The 19287-nt window shown below is 36.6% G+C and overlaps 1 protein-coding gene across 3 annotated transcripts in view; it reads left to right on the top strand.

Moving 5' to 3' along the window:
- col16a1 (collagen, type XVI, alpha 1) overlaps positions 1–19287 on the top strand; it is a 78252-nt gene that overhangs the window by 5109 nt on the left and 53856 nt on the right. For all 3 annotated transcript variants that reach the window (XM_079441322.1, XM_079441320.1, XM_079441321.1), the window contains exons 2-8: positions 136–229; positions 4076–4144; positions 5739–5856; positions 12627–12750; positions 13687–13968; positions 14476–14556; positions 16831–16905. In XM_079441322.1, coding sequence (XP_079297448.1) covers positions 154–229; positions 4076–4144; positions 5739–5856; positions 12627–12750; positions 13687–13968; positions 14476–14556; positions 16831–16905 — 825 coding nt within the window. In that variant the 5' untranslated portion in view covers positions 136–153. The remainder of the gene's footprint in view (positions 1–135; positions 230–4075; positions 4145–5738; positions 5857–12626; positions 12751–13686; positions 13969–14475; positions 14557–16830; positions 16906–19287) is intronic.

The raw sequence follows: 19287 nt of genomic DNA, 5'->3' as shown, positions 1-19287 counted from the left end.
GTCAAAAGGCGTACCAATGAGCTTATAGCAGTATTTCTTAACACACCTGTTTCTTGATTATTTACATTCGTCTCTGTCTGCTTAAGTAGTTTCCTTCTCATCTGTTCAATTATTCTTTTTTTTTATCATGGTTAGGAGCTGAAGGAGGGAGTCATGAGTGTCATCTGCTCCTCTCTGGTGCTTCTCACCATCTGCTGGGTTCACGGGGGTCACCTGGCATTAACTGAAGGTAAGGGCCTAGTCTCCAAATCAAAGGATGACTTTGTCAAAGGCTAGTTCAAACAGCTAAGTTTCTTTATGTTTAATTCATACTATTGCCAACATAAAATTATGAATATTTACAGGAATAGTTAAAGGGGTAGTTCAGCCAAAAATGAAAATCCTGTCATCATTTACTCATCCTCAAGTCATTCTAAACCCTTTTTTTTCCAACTATGGAATGTAAAAGGAGACATGAAGAAATCTTCTGGTCCTTATTCTTAGTCCCCATGGTGAATGACAATTTCAAGCTTCAGAAAACATAATGCTTCAAAAGCACCATAAAAGTGTTTAATAAAGCTTGTGAACTATATCAGGTCCTTACAAATCAACCCATAGTTTTGTTTTAGAAACATCCAGGCATTAAAGTGGTTATCCACTGAACTTGAGAACCACTGCAAATGGATCAATGAATCTATTGAACTCAAGAACCAGTTTGATTCATGTACAAAGCATTCAGATTGGTTTGTCAACCAGATAAAGAAATTCACTGACAAATCAGAAATCATGTGTTACCGATTCTCTAAAGAACTTGCCTGTACCAACAGACATTAATCATTTTTTGCTATCATGGCTTCATAAGATTTGGAGTTTAAGTTGTAGGGCCACTTTTATGATACTTTGTTGTATTTTTGCATATTGAAGCTTGATAGTCAGCATCATAATTACAAGAGTAGCACGATTCTTTAAAATATATATTTTTATGTTTCAAGAAATAAAGGCGTGTGTTTTGAACAACATGAAGCAAATGATGTAAGTGAGTGAGTAAATGATGACAGAAGCTATATAAATTTTGTGTGTGTGTGTGTGTGTGTGCGCGTGCGTGTGTGTGTGACATCTTCAATCTGAATGCCCGACTATCATTGGTTAGCTGAATGCACTCTTTAGTGAAGCCTTCTGTGAATACATCTGCTGTGTGCCGAACGTCTGTGCTTCTCATAGCACAGATCAGAGAAGACTAGTCAAATTTGAGTTAACAAAGTAACCATTGCTTGTTTTCTTATAATTTCTTTTCAAATGCTGTACTTTTATAAGGTCTGTTAATACTAAAAATAAAAAGGAGGGATATAAAATCCTACAAGAACAAGGAACTGTGGAAAATGGCTCAGTGTTTAAAGAGTGATGCCATGCCTTGTTCTTTAGACTGCCAGGGCTGTGTCCCAGCAATATGGTTATGGAAATTTGGGACCTTTCCATCTTTCCCCCTTACTTTCTCATACAGCAGAACTGAATAAAGTGGGGGCCCCACAGTATTGCAGTATTTTATTTTTTTTGAATGACACTTTGTATTCTCTATGTAATTAGGTCAATTTTAAATAAGTTTCAGGAGTTTTGAAGACCATTGTACTGTAAGTACTATTGGCTTCATACATGACTGACTCTAATAATTTTGGGAAATGTGAAGCTCTGCATGTTTAGAGGCAGAATCTCCAGTTTAAAATTTGTAAGGACTTGTCCATTATCATTCATCACTTTATACTCTTAGAACATGTTGTTTTTGCACCTTTGCTTGTTAGACTCTTTTCAAGCTGGGTGTCTGAGGGGTTTGGGGCAGGAGTGAGAAATATCAACACCTCCATATGATATTATATAATAATCCTGTTTTAGCTTATTATTATAGTAATACTGCAAGTCTGACTGAATGTAGCCACTCTTCTGCTGAAATGCATGCATATAAACCCTGTTCCCATTAGTGCTTCTCATGACAAAAAATATTGTTTAGTTTAAAAGTATGATTATACCGCTATCCTATGTTTTAGCCACAGTTACAAATGATATTTAATTGATGACTTCAATCAATCCACATTTGGTCTTTTTTTTTAAATCAAGATTAGATCAAAATGAATGCAGTTTACTTATTTTGTGCATGTTCGGAAATATTATATTCGGAAATATCATATTCAGACATTTTTATGTGACTTTTGTATGACTTCTTTCTTGTGCATTTCTGTTCTGATTGCATCATTTGCCATTTCATCACCATGTAAAATTGTGTTCAGAAGTGATGCATGATTGAACAAGCTAACAGACTAACCTCCCAAAAAACCGTTCCCCACGTTCAACCACCTCCAATTATCCTGGGTTTGTTTCATAGGGTGGATGGTAGGTCTCTATGATGACTTTTCTCACCCCCAGCTGTGCAAATCCCCAATTGACTTTCACCTTAATGAGTTTCTCCAGGCCAACGCTAAGACCTAAAAATATACAATAAACAATATGCAATCAGGGACAAATAGAGCAGAGGCTGCGGGAGTGATTCTGAACAAGAGTAGGGTGCAGTATATCACTTCTGAGCACTATATGAGCTTTCGAGATAATGTTAATGAGACGGTTTGACTGAATCCAGGCAAGGTGAAGAACTTGTTTCTTCCACCCTTTTTTAAAATGGATGTTTCATTCTTCTGGCAAGTAAATTACTTTTTGTTTCACAAAGAAGAACCTCACAAATGTCTCTGGTGAAGCAGCCCGTACAGGTACATATCTCTAAATTAAAAGAATGCTGAATCTTAACCTATGAAATCCTAAACCCCAGAAATCTTCTCTCCACTTCAAACTCTAGCACTGCGTTGCTTGATGACGTGTCTGTTCTACATGCGTTTGAAATGCACCTCTCCTCCTCTTGCATTCAACTCTCCATCATTGCCTCGGGAGCGAGAGCCGCCTCCAGCTTTCCTATCTCCTCCCTGACATCTCCGCATCTTAATCCTGCCTTTTTGCCATGTGAAAGCAGAGGGGCTTTGTAGAACTGAGAAGAAAAGGGATTTAGCCAAGTCTGGCTGATTTCAAAAAGTGAAAATGCGAGAACAATTCAAAATGAATTCTTTATCTGTCAGATAAGTTTTTGTTGGAGACATTTCCTCCCTATCTGTATGTGCTGAGTTAGCTGTGGAGAGATTCAGGTGTTGTAGATTTAAAAAGAGCTCTTTGTAACTTGACAGGGGAAGAATACGAGTTAGAAAACCCATCACCAGCTCTTCTCCGCCACTAGAAGCTCAACGAGACGGCTCTGAGCTGCTCCTCTCTGTTATTGCTTGACTTTCTCATACTCATCTGATCTCTCAAATATCTAAGTGACAGTTTCGCTACAGAGCAGTAACTTTCTAATGCACTTTGATTGATGTACGTGGCTTTGAGCCAATCAAACAGTGCTGATTAAAAACTCTTCTCGTCTCAGGCGCCTTCTTCACAAAGAAAAAGTCTTCTTTTCCAAATGTCTTGTCCTAAACTGAACTTTTCAGCGTATGTGGATCATGAAAAAAGACATGGAAATATATATACCAAATCATACTGAATCAAAATTATATTTTGAGTGGATTTTAAATGCAACATGTCCCTCAAAAAGTTGTTTACATCAAGTCGTACAGTATTTTTGGGCAAAAAGTAATGACGGTTATCAGTGAAAATTGATGGTGATCATTTGCTGTCAAGATCAGATTTCCTTTATTTATTTTGAATATATTCCATAGGATGTACCATACCATAGGATGTACTTTGGCTGAACCTTTTTAAAGTTATGTCTTTTTCATATGTCATCCATCAGTCGAGAGTGCGTCAGACCACCTGTCATTGTCTTTGCCACCAGGCAGTAAGATTGGGAGAGTGATTGAGCATGCTATTTTTAGCCCCATTTATATCTTAGATGGTGTCTGTCTCCCCTCAGACAATCTTTGATCGCCTCAACTTGTTCGCCTCATGTTCAGGACCAAGTTTTGACAGGACTCCTCATGATCGTGTGTACAAGTTGTTTTACGCTAAACCTTTCACTGGTGGCAGGAAAAAGGTCTGCTGCTACTTGACTGCTTCTCTGTTTCTACAGGTGTCAACTGCCCGTCCATACAGGTAGAAGAATGGAAGTTTCCTCAAACTGCCAGACACAACATTACAGGTAAATACTGCTGCAAATGGACCTCCCTTAAAGAAACATGAAACAATCTGTCAATATTTACTCATCTCAGGTTGTTCAGTACCACATATTGTTCTTGATCTTCTGAGGAACATAAAAATAGATATTTAGTTGAATGTCCAACCTGCATTTTTCCATAAACAATATGAATAGTGGAAGTTTGTCAAGCTCCAAAAAAGACAATAGTAGTCCATATTACATATACACTGCAGTCCAAGTGTTTTAATACAATAGCTTTGCTTGAGCAACAGACCAAAATTTAAGTTATTGTTTACTAAAATATGGGGTTTGAGCTACTGTAAAGCAGACAAAACCTTTAATTTGTGAGTGAACTATCCATATTCGTCATGATTTTAGCTATCATTATTTAGGGGCCATTCACACAGGATTTGTTCTTGGATTCTGTGAAGCTTTTTTAAATTTAATTTAATGATTTTTGTAGATAATACATTAAAGAGTGATTGACAATTGCATTCAAACTTTGTTAAAAATACAGTAAAACAAGAATATGGTAAAATAATATTACAATTAAATTTTTTTTACTGAATTCTATTTTAATATATTTTAAATAGGGCTGTCAAATGATTAATCGCAACCAAAATAAAAGTTTTTGTTTACATAATATATGTATGTGCACTGTGTATATTTATTATGTATATGTAAATACACACACATACAGTATATATTTTGAAAATATTTGCATGTTTATACAATGTATATATTAATATTTTTATATTTTATATTATATATAAATATATTTAATATAAAAATAACATATTTTTCTTAAATATATGCATGCATATGTTTGTATTTATATACACATACTACACATACATATATTATGTAAACCAATATTTTTATTTTGGATTCGATTAATCATGATTAATCGTTTGACAGCACTAATTAAAAAAAAAAAAAAATCTTCTTTTTTTTATGGAGGCATTATGGCAAAAAATATGAGATGGTTGGAAAATATTTTTTATTCGTTTCGTTTCGAAATTTTTCTTCCCACCTCATATTAGACACAAGCATTCATTTTTTTTTTTTTTTTGCATCATCATGTCCCCTAAGGGGCTCCATAATTCATGATTTCAAAGCTGAATTTTCAGCAGCCATTTACTCCAGTCTTTAGTGTCACACAGTCCTTAAGAAATCATTCTAATATTCTAATTGTGTGCTAAAGAAACGTTTCATATATCATAATCAATGCTGGCTTCTATTTTCTTCAGCTTTGTATGAAAAAACACATCAAATTGGCTCATTATTTTGCATAGTATATCAAAAAAATGGGAAAGAAGTTCACTCTACTTAATTATGTGAATGTACTGCCATCTGTAATCATTCAAGCCTTTTAATACACTTAATAAAAACCCAACTGCCCATGAAGGCAGTCTAAGGAGCAGACTCTGTTCATGAGCTGAAAGATATAAATGCTCCCAGTGTTAAGGTCCCTCCTCTGGCCTTACATGAATTGAAAACTGCCACAGCAGAGTTGATACATAGGACATGTCAACTAGCAGCTCACTGATTTATTAGCCTAAAGGGGTGGTAAATTAATTGATTGCCCGATCTGCAGGTTTCAATCTGGCACGCAGTTTCTCCCTGTTGAAGAACAGCGAGGTCAAGAAGATCCGAAACCCGAGAGGGCCTGTCATCTTTCGCCTTGGGAAAGTACAACTCATCCAACCTACAGAGTAAGTTTTGTTTGTCTCTGTATTTTTCCTCAGAGAATGTAAGAGCAGGAAAGTCCATCAATTTCTGTGACCCTTCATGGTCAATTATAGAAAAAAAAACCTACATTTTCGCTCTCTCTCAGATGATGCAGCCTGTTCATCCTGTATCTAAAAGCAATAAAACATACAGTATAATAAGACAGAATTGCAGAACTTCTAGAAGTATTCTAGCAGGTCACTACAAGCCTCAAATTCCTGGCTGTTGACTGTTATTTGGACTAACATTTACGCTAGCATCATGAAGGAATCGCAATAATGTCACTAGAGAGATTTTGACTTCCTCCTTAAGTTACGTCCATCTCGCTGCAAATAAACATTTCAGTGGATTACACGTTGGTTTGTGCTTTTACACAGAAATGCTGTTAAATTTTTTATTAACAATAACTTTAAGTGCTTTTGGTGAGACCTCAAGCCACAGCAACAATCCGTTTTATGACAATGCTTTTACTGAGCCGTGCGTAGATGAAAAATGACAATGATATAAGCTAACGGGTTCTGTTTCCTCTCAGCACTCTGGTACTGTATGTTGGTTTGAGAAAGTCAGTTTGCATTGCTTTAGACTACACATCAGCTTCCTTATTAGAATTTCCTGTTTCACTCATGTAGACTTAACAGAAATGAGAGCTTGAGTGTTTGAGCCAAATAGGTCAGAGGAGTAATATTGAAGCTCTCGCTCTTGTGCTGGACCGTATAACCTTTTTATACTCTTTTTGTACTTGCTTTGTCCTCGATCTGCAGCATATACAGTATGTCATGAATTCACACACACAAATGGTGTCCCTCAAAAGCCCTATTCGGACAGGAATTACTTTTGTCTGAGAAGGTTACGTGACTTTGTGTTGTACAGGCTAACTTGTGGATCTCTTAAGAGCTTTTCACATCTGAAATAGTTAATCATTCTAAACTCCAGGTAGAGAAAATCCTGGGTTATCTTGCTTCGCGTTTCACACTGCTCATACTTTACACAGGGTTAACAATTTATCCTAGGTATTCATAAGCTGATGTTTCACACTGTACATTCCTAAACCCAGGGTTAATATTCTTATTAGCATATTTGCGGTGTAAGTGTCATTGAGTGGATGAACATTGCATGCAACATTTAGTTAATGGCTCTAGCATTGCGCATCCTCTTATTATATATATATATATATATATATATATATATGTGACAGCATTATTGTCACGGTTCACACACGAGGAGGATACAGGAACACACAGATGAGGAAGTAAACTCAAATTACAGTCTTTAATAAATCCAAAGAGGGCAGGGCAAGGCAAGACAAGGCAAGGCTGACACAGACAGGAACAATGGGGAGTAACGAGTAGACCAGACCAAATCAAACTGAACAGACAGGACTTAAATACACAGGATAATTAGACAAACACAGCTGGACCAGAATGAACTAATAATCACATTAAACGAGGACAGGAAACAAACCAAATATGGAAACATGAGGCAGGAACACATGACACACATGACAGAGGACTGACAATTATCATGTTTTACATTCTCTTTCTTTGAGATAAAGTTTACTGTAAAGTATTTAGCACTGATGATGGTAACTCGGGGTCAAGTGCTATATGTGAAAAGCCAAATCAAATAAGTATTTGTCCTCTAACTACCTCTGTAAACATTTTGGATGTGTTTGGAGGAAGTGGGACTGTAATTTGATCCAAATTGCTAGATTTGTTTTATCATATTCTAGAGAATTTCAATAGTTACAATTAAGAGTTTATTTGCAAAAAGAGTTTTGCAATAACTGCTGTTTTTTTTATTATCAGAATGTTTTTTTTCTGTTATCTTTTTTTATTGTGTTTTATTGTGTTAGTTAGCTGTATTTTGTAGTTATTTTTACTTAATAACTCAACTGCAGTTTGATTGAGATTAATTGGAACGCATAATGATAAAACATGATTTTTGAAAAACAGCGTTATCTGTTTTTGCAAATGAATTCTTCAATTGCAATTTAAACATCACCTAGAAAACTAATTTTTTCCAAAATGACTAAAGACTGAGAGTTTGAAACCTGTTTTCAAAAAGGTTTTGAGTGACATGAACTCCGTTATTATGCTATAATGGACATGGAGATAATTTATTGTCTTTATCTTCCTCCCTCCTGGATAGTTACCCATTTGTTTTCAGATGTTTGGACATGTGATCTGTTGTCACTAATAGTGCTTGAACAGCTGTTTATCTCCCTGTCATGAAATGATGGCTGTTCCCTGGCTGACATTCCCTTTAGAGAGAGCTGCTTGGCAGTTGCAAATAAACACAGCTTAAATTGGTGCTGATGGTGCATTTCAAGAAATGTTACTTAAAGGTTAGGGATTTGAATCCAGATGTTAGGTTGGAGGTCTCTTGAGAACTCTTATGTGAGATTCAAAATGGCTGGATCACGACAATGTTACAAATTGTAGTCATACTTGTTAATAGATTTCTATTTTTCTCATCAAAATGCTTTCTTATTCTATCCTATACCTCCTTTAGCTGCAATAATAGTGGTGTTTTGGTTGGAAGTTGTACAGTTTGACCTTCTGAAACTTTAAAAGGAGAGGCAAAGATACACATACACACAGACATACTCAAATCCCGCCATCATCTGGGAGTTCCTCTCTAAGAATGGATTTTCCAGAGCCCCAGGTGCTTTCCCCATTTGAAACCTGAGCTCTTTTTCTCCTGCTCTAAATCTCATCTCAGCCAGAGAGAGCGAGAGCCTGCACCTAAACTCACTCGATATGGCCAGCTTACTGCAGAAGGGGAAAAAACAGGATTCTTGTCCATAAATGGTCTCCTATGTTCTCTTTCTATGAGATAAAGTTTAAAGTAAAGTCTTGTCAGCCAGTCTCTGATATTTGATAGCAGCAGATGGTGTTTAAATTGTTAGGCCACCTCTGAGTTAGTCATTCTCTTAGTTTAGACATGGCTTGTAATAGAACTGTCTAACTCTTACTTTCCATTATCTTGAATTTCACTTCACCTGGGAGAGAGATAGAGGGTAGGTTTGAAGTAGGTTTGAAGTAGGGTAGGAAGTAGGTTTGAATGTTTACTCAGGTCTTTGAATTTGTTTCCAAGAAGAAGTGCAAAAAATTTGGGAGCTGATAAGAATAACTGATAATCAGCAGCTTGTTGTGGCTGATACTGATAATGAAGCTTTGTTGTAGTAAATAGCTAATTAATTAAAAACTGCTCGCTTGACAACAAATAAATGCTATTTAGAAGCTTTGAACTTTACAATTAATGTAGGCGATGGCATTTTCGAACCGTGACCGCAAAACCGATGTATTAAACTGTGACTTCTGTGTACCATTACACCCTTAGTGTTTTATATATATATATATATATATATATGAAAAGCATATTAATTTTATTCACATACAATACGGTTCAAATAAGTTTAGTGTTGGAAAGTAGTCTCTTATGCATTGAATTTTCAGCAGCTCTTACTTTAATCATAAGTGTGTCCCATTATCATTCAGAAATTATTCTAATATGTTTAAATAAACATTTTATCATTGTTGAAAACAAAGGAACTCATGATGCATAACATTTATTTTAAAAACAGCTTGTATCATGCTCAAAGACACACTGTCCATTAAAAAAACACTTGATTGAGAGTAGTGCAGTATTAGTTACTATACATTGTTGCTAATATAAACACAAGGATGTCTGTATGAAAATAATGCTTATTAGATTCTGATTGTGACATTAGTAAAAGTGATATTGATTTAAACACACTACATTTCAAAAGTGTTTTAACAGTACTGAAATATTAACAGAACATAAAAATGGGATTTTGTTACTTTTAGATTAGATTAGATTAGATTCAACTTTATTGTCATTTATGCAGAGTACAAGTACAGAGCTAATGAAATGCAGTTAGCATCTAACCAGAAGTGCAAGAATATAGTGTTTTATATACATATAAGTGCAGAGTAAGTGAAGATATGATTTACAGAATATACAGTGGAATTGCTATATACAGTATTGAGCAGAGTATATACAGAATATAAATAGGAATGCAATGTAGGGATTGTATGTACATTATGAACAGAGCAATGTAGATTATATAGGTTACAGATTATATATACACATTATGAACAGCAGAAACGTGAGAACAGTGGTAATAAATAAATACAGCTGGATGAGTGTGCAAAGTATTGATAGAACAATGTATTCTATGCAAAATAGCAGTAGTGCAATATTTTATAGAAATAGTTTACTGTGCTTGTACAGTAACAACTTTAGACAGTTTATAGTGTAATAACTTTGACAATGTGCAGTCTGTGCAAAATATGAGTAGTGCAAATGCATGTGTGTAAAGTACTGTGACCAGTGCAGTAATAATAAGCAGGTGCAGGTTAGATTGGTGGTGTGGCGTTCAGAAGTGTCACAGCCTCGGGGAAGAAGCTCTTCCTGAGCCTACTAGTGCGAGAGCGTAGGCACCTGTAACGCCTGCCGGATGGAAGGAGGGTGAAAAGTCCATGGTTAGGGTGAGAGGCATCCTTGATGATGTTTCTTGCCCTGCCCAGACAGCGCTTATAATAAATGTTCTCAATGGATGCCGGTGATCCGTTGAGCAGTTTTCACCACCCGCTGGAGTGCTTTGCGGTCAGATGCGGAGCAATTGCTGTACCATACTGAGATGCAGTTCGTGAGTATGCTCTCAATGGTACAGCGGTAGAATTCCACAAGGATCCTGGGATTCAGGTGAACTTTCTTAAGGCTCCTTAAGAAGTAAAGGCGCTGCTGTGCCTTTTTGACCAGAGTAGAGGTGTTATGGGACCAGGTGAGGTCATCAGAGATGTGGATGCCAAGGAACTTGAAACTCGACACACGCTCCACTTCAGCTCCGTTGATGTAGATGGGTGTGTGTGCATGACTCCTAGTCCGCCTGAAGTCCACAATGATCTCCTTTGTCTTCTGGGTGTTTAGCTGTAGATTATTGGTGGCACACCACACAGCCAGGTGCTGCACCTCATCCCTGTAGGCTGATTCATCGTCATCCTTGATCAGACCTACCACCGTGGTGTCATCTGCAAATTTGATTATGGTGTTGGAGCCATAAACAGGAACACAGTCATGGGTGAAGAGGGAGTACAGGAGAGGGCTCAGTACGCAGCCCTGTGGCACGCCGGTGTTCAGGGTGATGATGGAGGAGGAGAGGTTATCTAACTTGACGGACTGAGGTCTGTTAGTCAGAAAATCTAGAATCCAATTGCAGATGGGTGTGCTGATTCCAAGCTGGCTGAGCTTGGAGATCAGCTTGGAGGGGACTACTGTATTAAATGCAGAACTGAAGTCCATGAACAGCATTCTCACATGTGTGTTTTGACTGTCCAGGTGGGTGAGGGCAGAGTGAAGCGCTGTTGAGATGGCGTCCTCTGTTGACCTATTGTGGCGATAGGCAAATTGGAATGGGTCCAGTGTAGCAGGGAGACAGGATTTTAGGTGGGATGCAACCAGTTTCTCAAAACACTTGGCAATGATGGGGGTGAGTGCAACAGGACGGAAGTCGTTAGGGACCGAGGCAGTGGAGTGTTTCGGTACTGGTACGATGGTGGAGGTTTTGAAGATAGTGGGGACAGTTGTTTGGGCCAGGGACAGATTGAAAATGTCCGTGAAGACCTCAGCTAGCTGCTCCGCACAGGCTTTAAGCACACGACCAGGTATTCCGTCAGGGCCAGCTGCCTTCCGTGCATTCACCTTACGCAAAGTGGAGTAAACATCTTACTCCACTTACTCCACTTTTAGCAGATGATTCCAATTAAAACGTGCCCAAACATATCAAAACAGTGTGTAATTCTTGAGATAATATCACAGAGCAACATGACACGCTACCTTGGCTAAAAACACTAAAGTTTTATACTGTTTAGGTCACAAATATTATGAAATAAGTCAATAAATTGCCACACTCGAATCTTGGCTAAACATATTGGCTGTAATTCCATTAATGGCATTGGTAATAATGACTGAACTTACCTAGTTACTTTCCAATAATATGTAATGCACTTCTATTCTCAATATATAAATCTGCTATATGGGACTCTTTGATTTATGATGGCCCTTTCAGTGGAGTAGTTTTGTTCAGCAATATCAACAAGAAATCTTCGAAAGGAGTATGTACCTCATTCCCTGTCATTACAAGTTTCTTCCTGTACAAACTCTCTCTCTCTCTCTCTCTCTCTCTCTCTCTCTCTCGTGTTTAGTCCTGATTAATTTTTTTTTCCTCGAGGAGGCTGGCCTCACTGTTATTACTTTGGATTCCAAGTCTCTGTTATAAATCATTGTCATCTCATTTTAGAGACAAACACACTACCTGCTCATTGTTGTGCTTGTTATATATATGCATGTTTATGTGCTTATGGTCAGCTTCCCATTGTTCCATGACTTGCGTGTGAATAAACTCCAGTACCGAGTCTATGTGTGTGTGTATTTGGGATGGTAAACACATTCCTGGAGTTTGCCTCCCCTTGACCCACCAAGAGGCAGGCAAACTGTTTATCCAGCAAGAGATAGAAGTTGAGAATGAAGATGAGGTTTGCTGAGCTGCATTTCTTTTCAAAATTAGTGTCAGGGGTTATCCCTATATCTGTATCCACAGCACCATTAATACAGAGATACTCCCCCTTCTGCTAACATTTAGACTGTTTCTTTACTCTTACAACCCAGCTGCTTCATGTTTATTTGTTTGTACGTGTACTGCAGTCTAACCGCACGCTTGTCTCCTCAGTCAAGTGTTTCCTCATGGACTTCCAGAGGAGTTCACCCTGGTCTTCACCTTGCTGCTGAAGAAGAAATCTTTGAAAGATAACATTTACCTGTTCCAGATATCAGATGACCACGGCTATCCTCAGGTATGTGTCCACTTTCTGCTCAAGTCCATAGATCTGTGCCGTTAGGAGCTGCTAATTACAGAGCTGCATTCTAAATCATAAAATGCTATTGCTGATTGTTTTTAAAATCTGAATATTGTGACAGACTGAGCAGTGCTGATAGCAGCATACTTACCCATGACATGTATATGAGCCAATAAAATTGCAAAAATGAATGAAAAATTGTAATATTGTAAAAAGGCGAAGACTTATACTCTTTTAGAAAATTAAATTTTTACACCAGTAGGTGAAGACATGTGACTGTTTATACTGTAAATGAATCATTCATTTAATCAACTCAATAAAAACATGATTAATTCAGGACTGAAACAAGTATGAATGAGTCATGGAATCATTAACTCAATTCATTTGTTCAAAACACTGATTCATTTAGGTTCTAAAAATGTTGTACTTATGAGTATCTAAGGTTTTGAATTATTTTTCATATAGTTCATGTTAACTAGCCATGCTGCTTATGTTTATATACGTGAGTTTTGCATTTCTGACTTAAATATACTATAGGTTTATGCAATAGAGCTTTTGTATACTTAAACATATTTCAAGATTAAGCTAGTTCTTGATTATGCTACACCAATACTAACACTATGCAAGAATTATGTGAGAAATATGGCTTTGGCACAGAAATAAAGAAATAGAAAAAATAGAAATGCGAAAATTCAAAAAGATATGCCTTAAGACAAGCATTTTAATCTTAAAGGTTATTTGCACTATCACCGGGATAAACAGCTAAATAATTAATTTTCATGAAATAATACAAAGACACATCTGATAAAAAAAAATAAAATTATGGCCAACAGGTATGGCAACATGCTAATTTGGTACCCTGTACTGCAGCCTCAACATAATCACATTTTCTAAATAAAACTCTCTTTTTCCCTATTTATCACACTCTTTTAGTTCTCACTGGACTGGAATGGTCCAGATGGCAACCTGGCCCTGCGGGCGAGAGGGGCTGACCCTGAAGGGTCCATGGTGGGGTGCGTGTTTGAAGGTGACGGTGTGGAATCCCTGAAGGACATGCGCTGGCATAAGGTGGCTCTGAGTTTGCAAAGAGATGCCGCCTCTCTGCACGTGGACTGCAGCTCCATTGAGAACAAGCCCCTGGAGCTCCGTGGACATTTACCCATCAATGGACACACGCTGCTGGGTATGAGGGCTACTGATGCGGCCCCTGTGGAGGTGAGGACCTCTGCTGATCCTACAAAAGTTTGAGGCCATATTGTGAACCTTTTACAGAGGAAGAGGCTTGCCATATAAGAATGTCAATCAGATGAGCGACTGCCGAAGCTTCCGACGTCTCTGATAATTGAGCACTACACTGCTAATAGAGTAGTCGGAAGTAGTTGTTTCCTATAAGCCGGCTTCCCGTGGGTTTCGCCCTAGGCATCCTGTCTGCCTGGGAAATGTGTCAGGGGTGTGTCTTTGGATGTATGAGAGACAGGAAGACTACGGGCACTTCTCTTCAGGGCTAACGCTACTGAGCTCTCTCAGTTAAAAAAAGATGAAAAGAACAGCCCTAACCGAGCTTCAACCATTACTAATTAATTAGTTTGTTAATCCAACCACTTAGCGAAATGATCATGTAAGCGGTCATATGTAAGGCAGTGGGGGTCCAGCATTTAAAAAGCTCATTTTCTTTGTTCTTGCTCTGCTTTTAATATGCTTTCTCTATTTATCTTTCTTTAGATTGACGTCCAGCAAGTGATGGTGTATTGTGACCCCTTTATGGCTATCCAGGAGGCCTGCTGTGAGATACCTGGAGCTCGGGTAATAAAGTCTGAACTGTTAAAAACATGCTTTTATACATGGTATTATGTGAAATTTGAATTATGTGACTGTGAATTCATTTCTATAAGTATTCACCCACTATTGGATGTTAAATGGCTTTTTATGGCATTATATAGAGAGCAGGTTCTCAAGTTTTAAAATGGGTTTAAAGTTTAAAATGAGATCTACACAACAAAAATTATACTTATTTTGGATAAGGTTTGCTGGAAATGAAAAACTTAGAAATGTTAACAAAAAGTAGAAAATGGCATATTTTGTATTGGTAAAAAAGGAAAAAGAAATCAATTCACTTCTGTTATTCGATGTCCAGTAATTGGCTATTTTGACATGATCAACATTTAATTAGTAAATAAATCAATCTGTCACTAATTTATTTCATTTGTAGCACAGAGGATACTGCAAGGTTGTCTGCATGTCTTGGATTACCATATAAAAAAAAGTATAATAAAAATAAACTATTTATCTACGTTAAAGCTGTTTAAAGTGAGTTTAGTATTTTGAAAGAAAAAAAGAAAGAAAAAGTTTACTCACAAACTATTTTAAATAATTTTTGGTAATTGAAATAAAATAAAATAAAAATATACATGAAATGTATGAGAATGTAAAATTTGAGGATGTAAAATGAAGATGTAAAATTTTGCCTTTGCAACTTACTAAAATATGTTTAAGCTGAAATTCAAGTATTGAAGTGTTTCTGATTAAATAAATGTAGTCTTGGTGAGCGTAAGAGACGTTTAAAAAAAAAATACCAACCCCTAGGTTTATATACAAGAACATAAAATCAATTGTAACAGTTAAAAAACAGACAAAAGTGGAAAAAATAGAGAGCGAGACAGAGAGAGAAAATATAATTACATTTTTGGGGTGAACTATATTTAAAAGTGAAGCAGTTTGCATCAAAGTAGCTGTGAAAGTTAACAATTAGTTAACAGTGAGTGAGTTAATAGTGTGGTCCCATGAATGTAAGTTACCTGGATAGATATAGTTTTACCTTAAAGGTTTGAACCTACCACAGTCCAAATAGATACTGTAGAATATATTTTAAAAGGTGAGTGTTTTCCCCAGTATTTTGAAGTAATATTTCACCCTAGCTGATGAAACATTTGCACATGTTTTCAATCATCACAGTGGAGGTAAAGCTCATGTTTTGCTGAGGGAATGGATGCGTTCTTTCTGTCAAAAATCATTGTTGTAGTTGTACTTGATGCATCAAGCTCCAGCAGCGACTCGGCTTCCGTCGGGATGGCTGTGGTGGAGGAACAGCGCTTGAGTCATCGATGTGGGAGTGCTGCTTTATTTGAGGATTTGGAATTTGGTGCGATTCTCCTCTCTGAATTGATCAGAGCATTGGCAAGGCTTGCTGAATTGAAAAGACTCACAGGAATGTGTCACAGATAACTTCAGCCTGTATGAAAAGCATACATGCAGCCACCCACAGCCTGGAATAGTAAAGAAGGTAGAGATCAGGAAATGTCACCTGCGAAACTTATTTGACAAAGGAAGCGCACATGGGAATAGGTACAGCCAACTCTGAGCTGGCATTTCGAAATTTGATGCAATTTTGGATCAGAGGATATTTCAGAGCCAGCAACTATTAGACATCATTAGGTACGTGCCAAATGGACCATTTTTAGTCTGAAAAGATGATTATTCCCTTTACATGTTAGTCCTATCTGTGAGGTAAGGTATGAATAACATTAAAACCATCTGACTAAAACATCAACATGGTTGCCATTGTGTGTGTGTGTGTGTGTGTGTGTGTGTTTGTTCGTGTGTGTGTGTGTGTTTGAATTTAAGCCAACAAAGTTCTTTGTGTTCTGTTGTTTTGGGGCGAATGCTCAAAGCTCCCTGCAAGCAGTGTTTAAAATGGAAACAAGGGCAACTATTTCCCCCTGAATGCAACGTGGAGAGGAGTCAGCGATTGCATCTTGAGACACAGAAGAAAAGACATCTTGTGTTCTAGATGTCTTGAAAGACCACACCAGAAAATGTGCACGAGAAGGATGTTTTATTATTTAAACCAAATCCAGTGTTGTTTTAGTATTTGTATAGTATACTTTTATGGTTTTTAGTCATATTAGCTTTTATTTTTATATTTTGAGTATTTTTTTTTTGTAATTTTGTTTCTCATTTATTTTATTTTATTTTATTAGCCAGCAAATTTAATTTTCTCCTTTCCAAAGTTTTTTTTAAGTTTAAAATTTTCATCTAATATTTATATTATACCTAAATCAGCTCTTTGTGCTTCTTTAGTGCCCACCAGATGCTCCCAAGAGTCGACGAGCCGCAGAAAACCAGGTGGAGTTTGTGCCCAATCCCTTCACTCAGGTAAATTTATTTTGACTGTTAAAAATTCTATTCTTTTGCAGTTAATTTGTTGAAATGTTGTTGTTAAAATACAATCCATGAACTCATTCATTAGCAAAAACAACCCTTGATACTGCACTTGAAAATGAGCCACTGAAAGGGTCTCTGAAAGGGCCTCTAATGAAAAGATCTTACAGAAATTAAGAGAGAGGTTGTTAGTTATGGAATGCGGGATCCTGATCTTGAGATGGTTTGAAGTGTTTGAAGACACACACGTACTTGCTCTCAGTGGGAGCTATTAAGGGGGCGTAGACAGAGGATGCATCCTTGCGTTCAAAAGCAGAAAGAATGCAATGGAATGGAACATATTGAAGAGGCCTCAAGATGCGTTTTTTAACGAGCTGTATTTTTAATTCAACACGCTATTTTAAAACACAACATAAATATACAATAACCAAAGACATCTATCAAATGCATTTGTGCACATTACCCAGCAATTAAAAAATGGTGCGACTCGAACAATTCCTGTGTGCAAGCCTCCGAAAGCCCAAAGAAGTAATCTTCCTAAAATAGGTTTGCTAGTCTCTTTGGGTGAATATACTAATGATATATTAATTTGCAGCACCCTTTTGAGTTTTCATACTTTTCCCCTGTTAAAACACTTGAATGGTGCATCTCAGCAGTATTACAGCACATAAATAAATGACAAGATTAACTGAAGATGGGATGTAGACTGATAAATATTTCTTATCCTGATATATTCGACATAAAATGACACAGTTAGTGGCCATTAAGCATCCCACTAGAAGACAGTTGAATGAGCTCTTTTGCAGAAACTGGAAATGAATGTAAATTCTTGTGAACAATGCCCAGTGGGCCGTAGAAATGCTGAAATCAAACGTTCTCTGCTTCTGCAGGTCTTTTATTTTTGATATTTGCTCTCTTGCTTCTTGTCTATGCACATTTGCTCCTGCATCTATATGCTGTCTTTCTTGCTCTCTCTCTCTTTCTCTCTCCTGTTATTAGTGGTAATTTTAATGTCTTTTGAATAGTTGGCCCTCATCAGTTAATAAGGTGTCTTTTTTTTTTGTGGGCCAGTCCAAATAAATATATACCCAAAAATTCTTCATACAGTGGACTACCAGTAAAACTGATAAAAATTTGGGGCTAATAATTATTTAGACACATTGACCTGACCATGTTTTGCTTAAGTGTTTTTCTTTAGTTGCTAATACAACCTTTTTACACCACAGACTGTACAAAATTAAGCATTGCTTGGTAAATGGTTGACCTAAATTGATCAACTAAATCTAATTGTGTACTTAAATTTAACAGCTTACAGCTATTCAACCTAATTCATTACATAGCTTTCTATCAAAGTTATCTGACATTATCAAGATTAATTAGTTCTGACACAGTTCAACTCTGATTTCTTCTCATATTTTATTACCATTTTCTAAACTATAGCGAATAAACTGTGATAATTATGTAAGAAATGTTGAAGGTGTCCAGAGACATTTTGGTTTGACTGCATATAAGGTAACACTTTATTTTAAGGTGACCTTATTACACGTTACATGTACTTGCTATTATAAAAGCAATAAATTATGCATAATTACATGCAAGTAACCCTAAGCCAAATCCTAATCTTAACCCTAACAATATAGTAAGTACATGTAGTTACTTAATTTTACTCAGTATTTAAATATATAATTACACTGTAACAAGGACACCTTAAAATAAAGTGTATATTTTATACTAATATATTAAAATATATATTATATATTAACCTATATATATATATATATATATATATATATAATAAAATGTGTAATTTTATTTAATGCACAGAGAGTGGAATCACAATAAAAATTAATAGTTATTGTTTACATTATATAATATCTTAATATTTTACAATATTTCAATATTTTTATTGTTATATTATATTATATTCAACATTACTTTCATGAAGATATATTTGAAAAAAAAATTATACTTTTTTTTACTTGACAGCAGGCTGCTATTATCAATCTTAATTGATACAATCTTAATTTTCTCTTAAAAAGAGAAAATCAGTCATTTGGTTAGATACTTCCTGCATGTTTCATGGAAAAAGAACAATCATATAGGTTTGGAGTAAAACTGTCACGGATCTGTCATTTCTCCACCAGTCACGATGCACTCACGCACCTGGTTTCACCTAGCAATTGATTGAGCACACCGGCACGTCATCTTTTCACTCATCAACACGGCTGCAAATACACTGTCTGGTCTCGTTACTACCTTACTACGTGAATCGTTCCTACGAAGAGGACTACGATTGCAATCTAATCTCTATGCCTGATTCTTACCGTCTTGTCTACTTACTGCTGTGTTTAATCCCAAGTCTGTCAGCTCCCAAGT

This window comes from Barbus barbus (assembly GCF_936440315.1).
Source record: "Barbus barbus genome assembly, chromosome: 19".
In the NCBI taxonomy this organism is placed as follows: domain Eukaryota; kingdom Metazoa; phylum Chordata; class Actinopteri; order Cypriniformes; family Cyprinidae; genus Barbus; species Barbus barbus.
The sequence above is the reverse complement of the archived record's forward strand: the minus strand, read 5'-3'. Positions and strand labels throughout refer to the sequence as shown.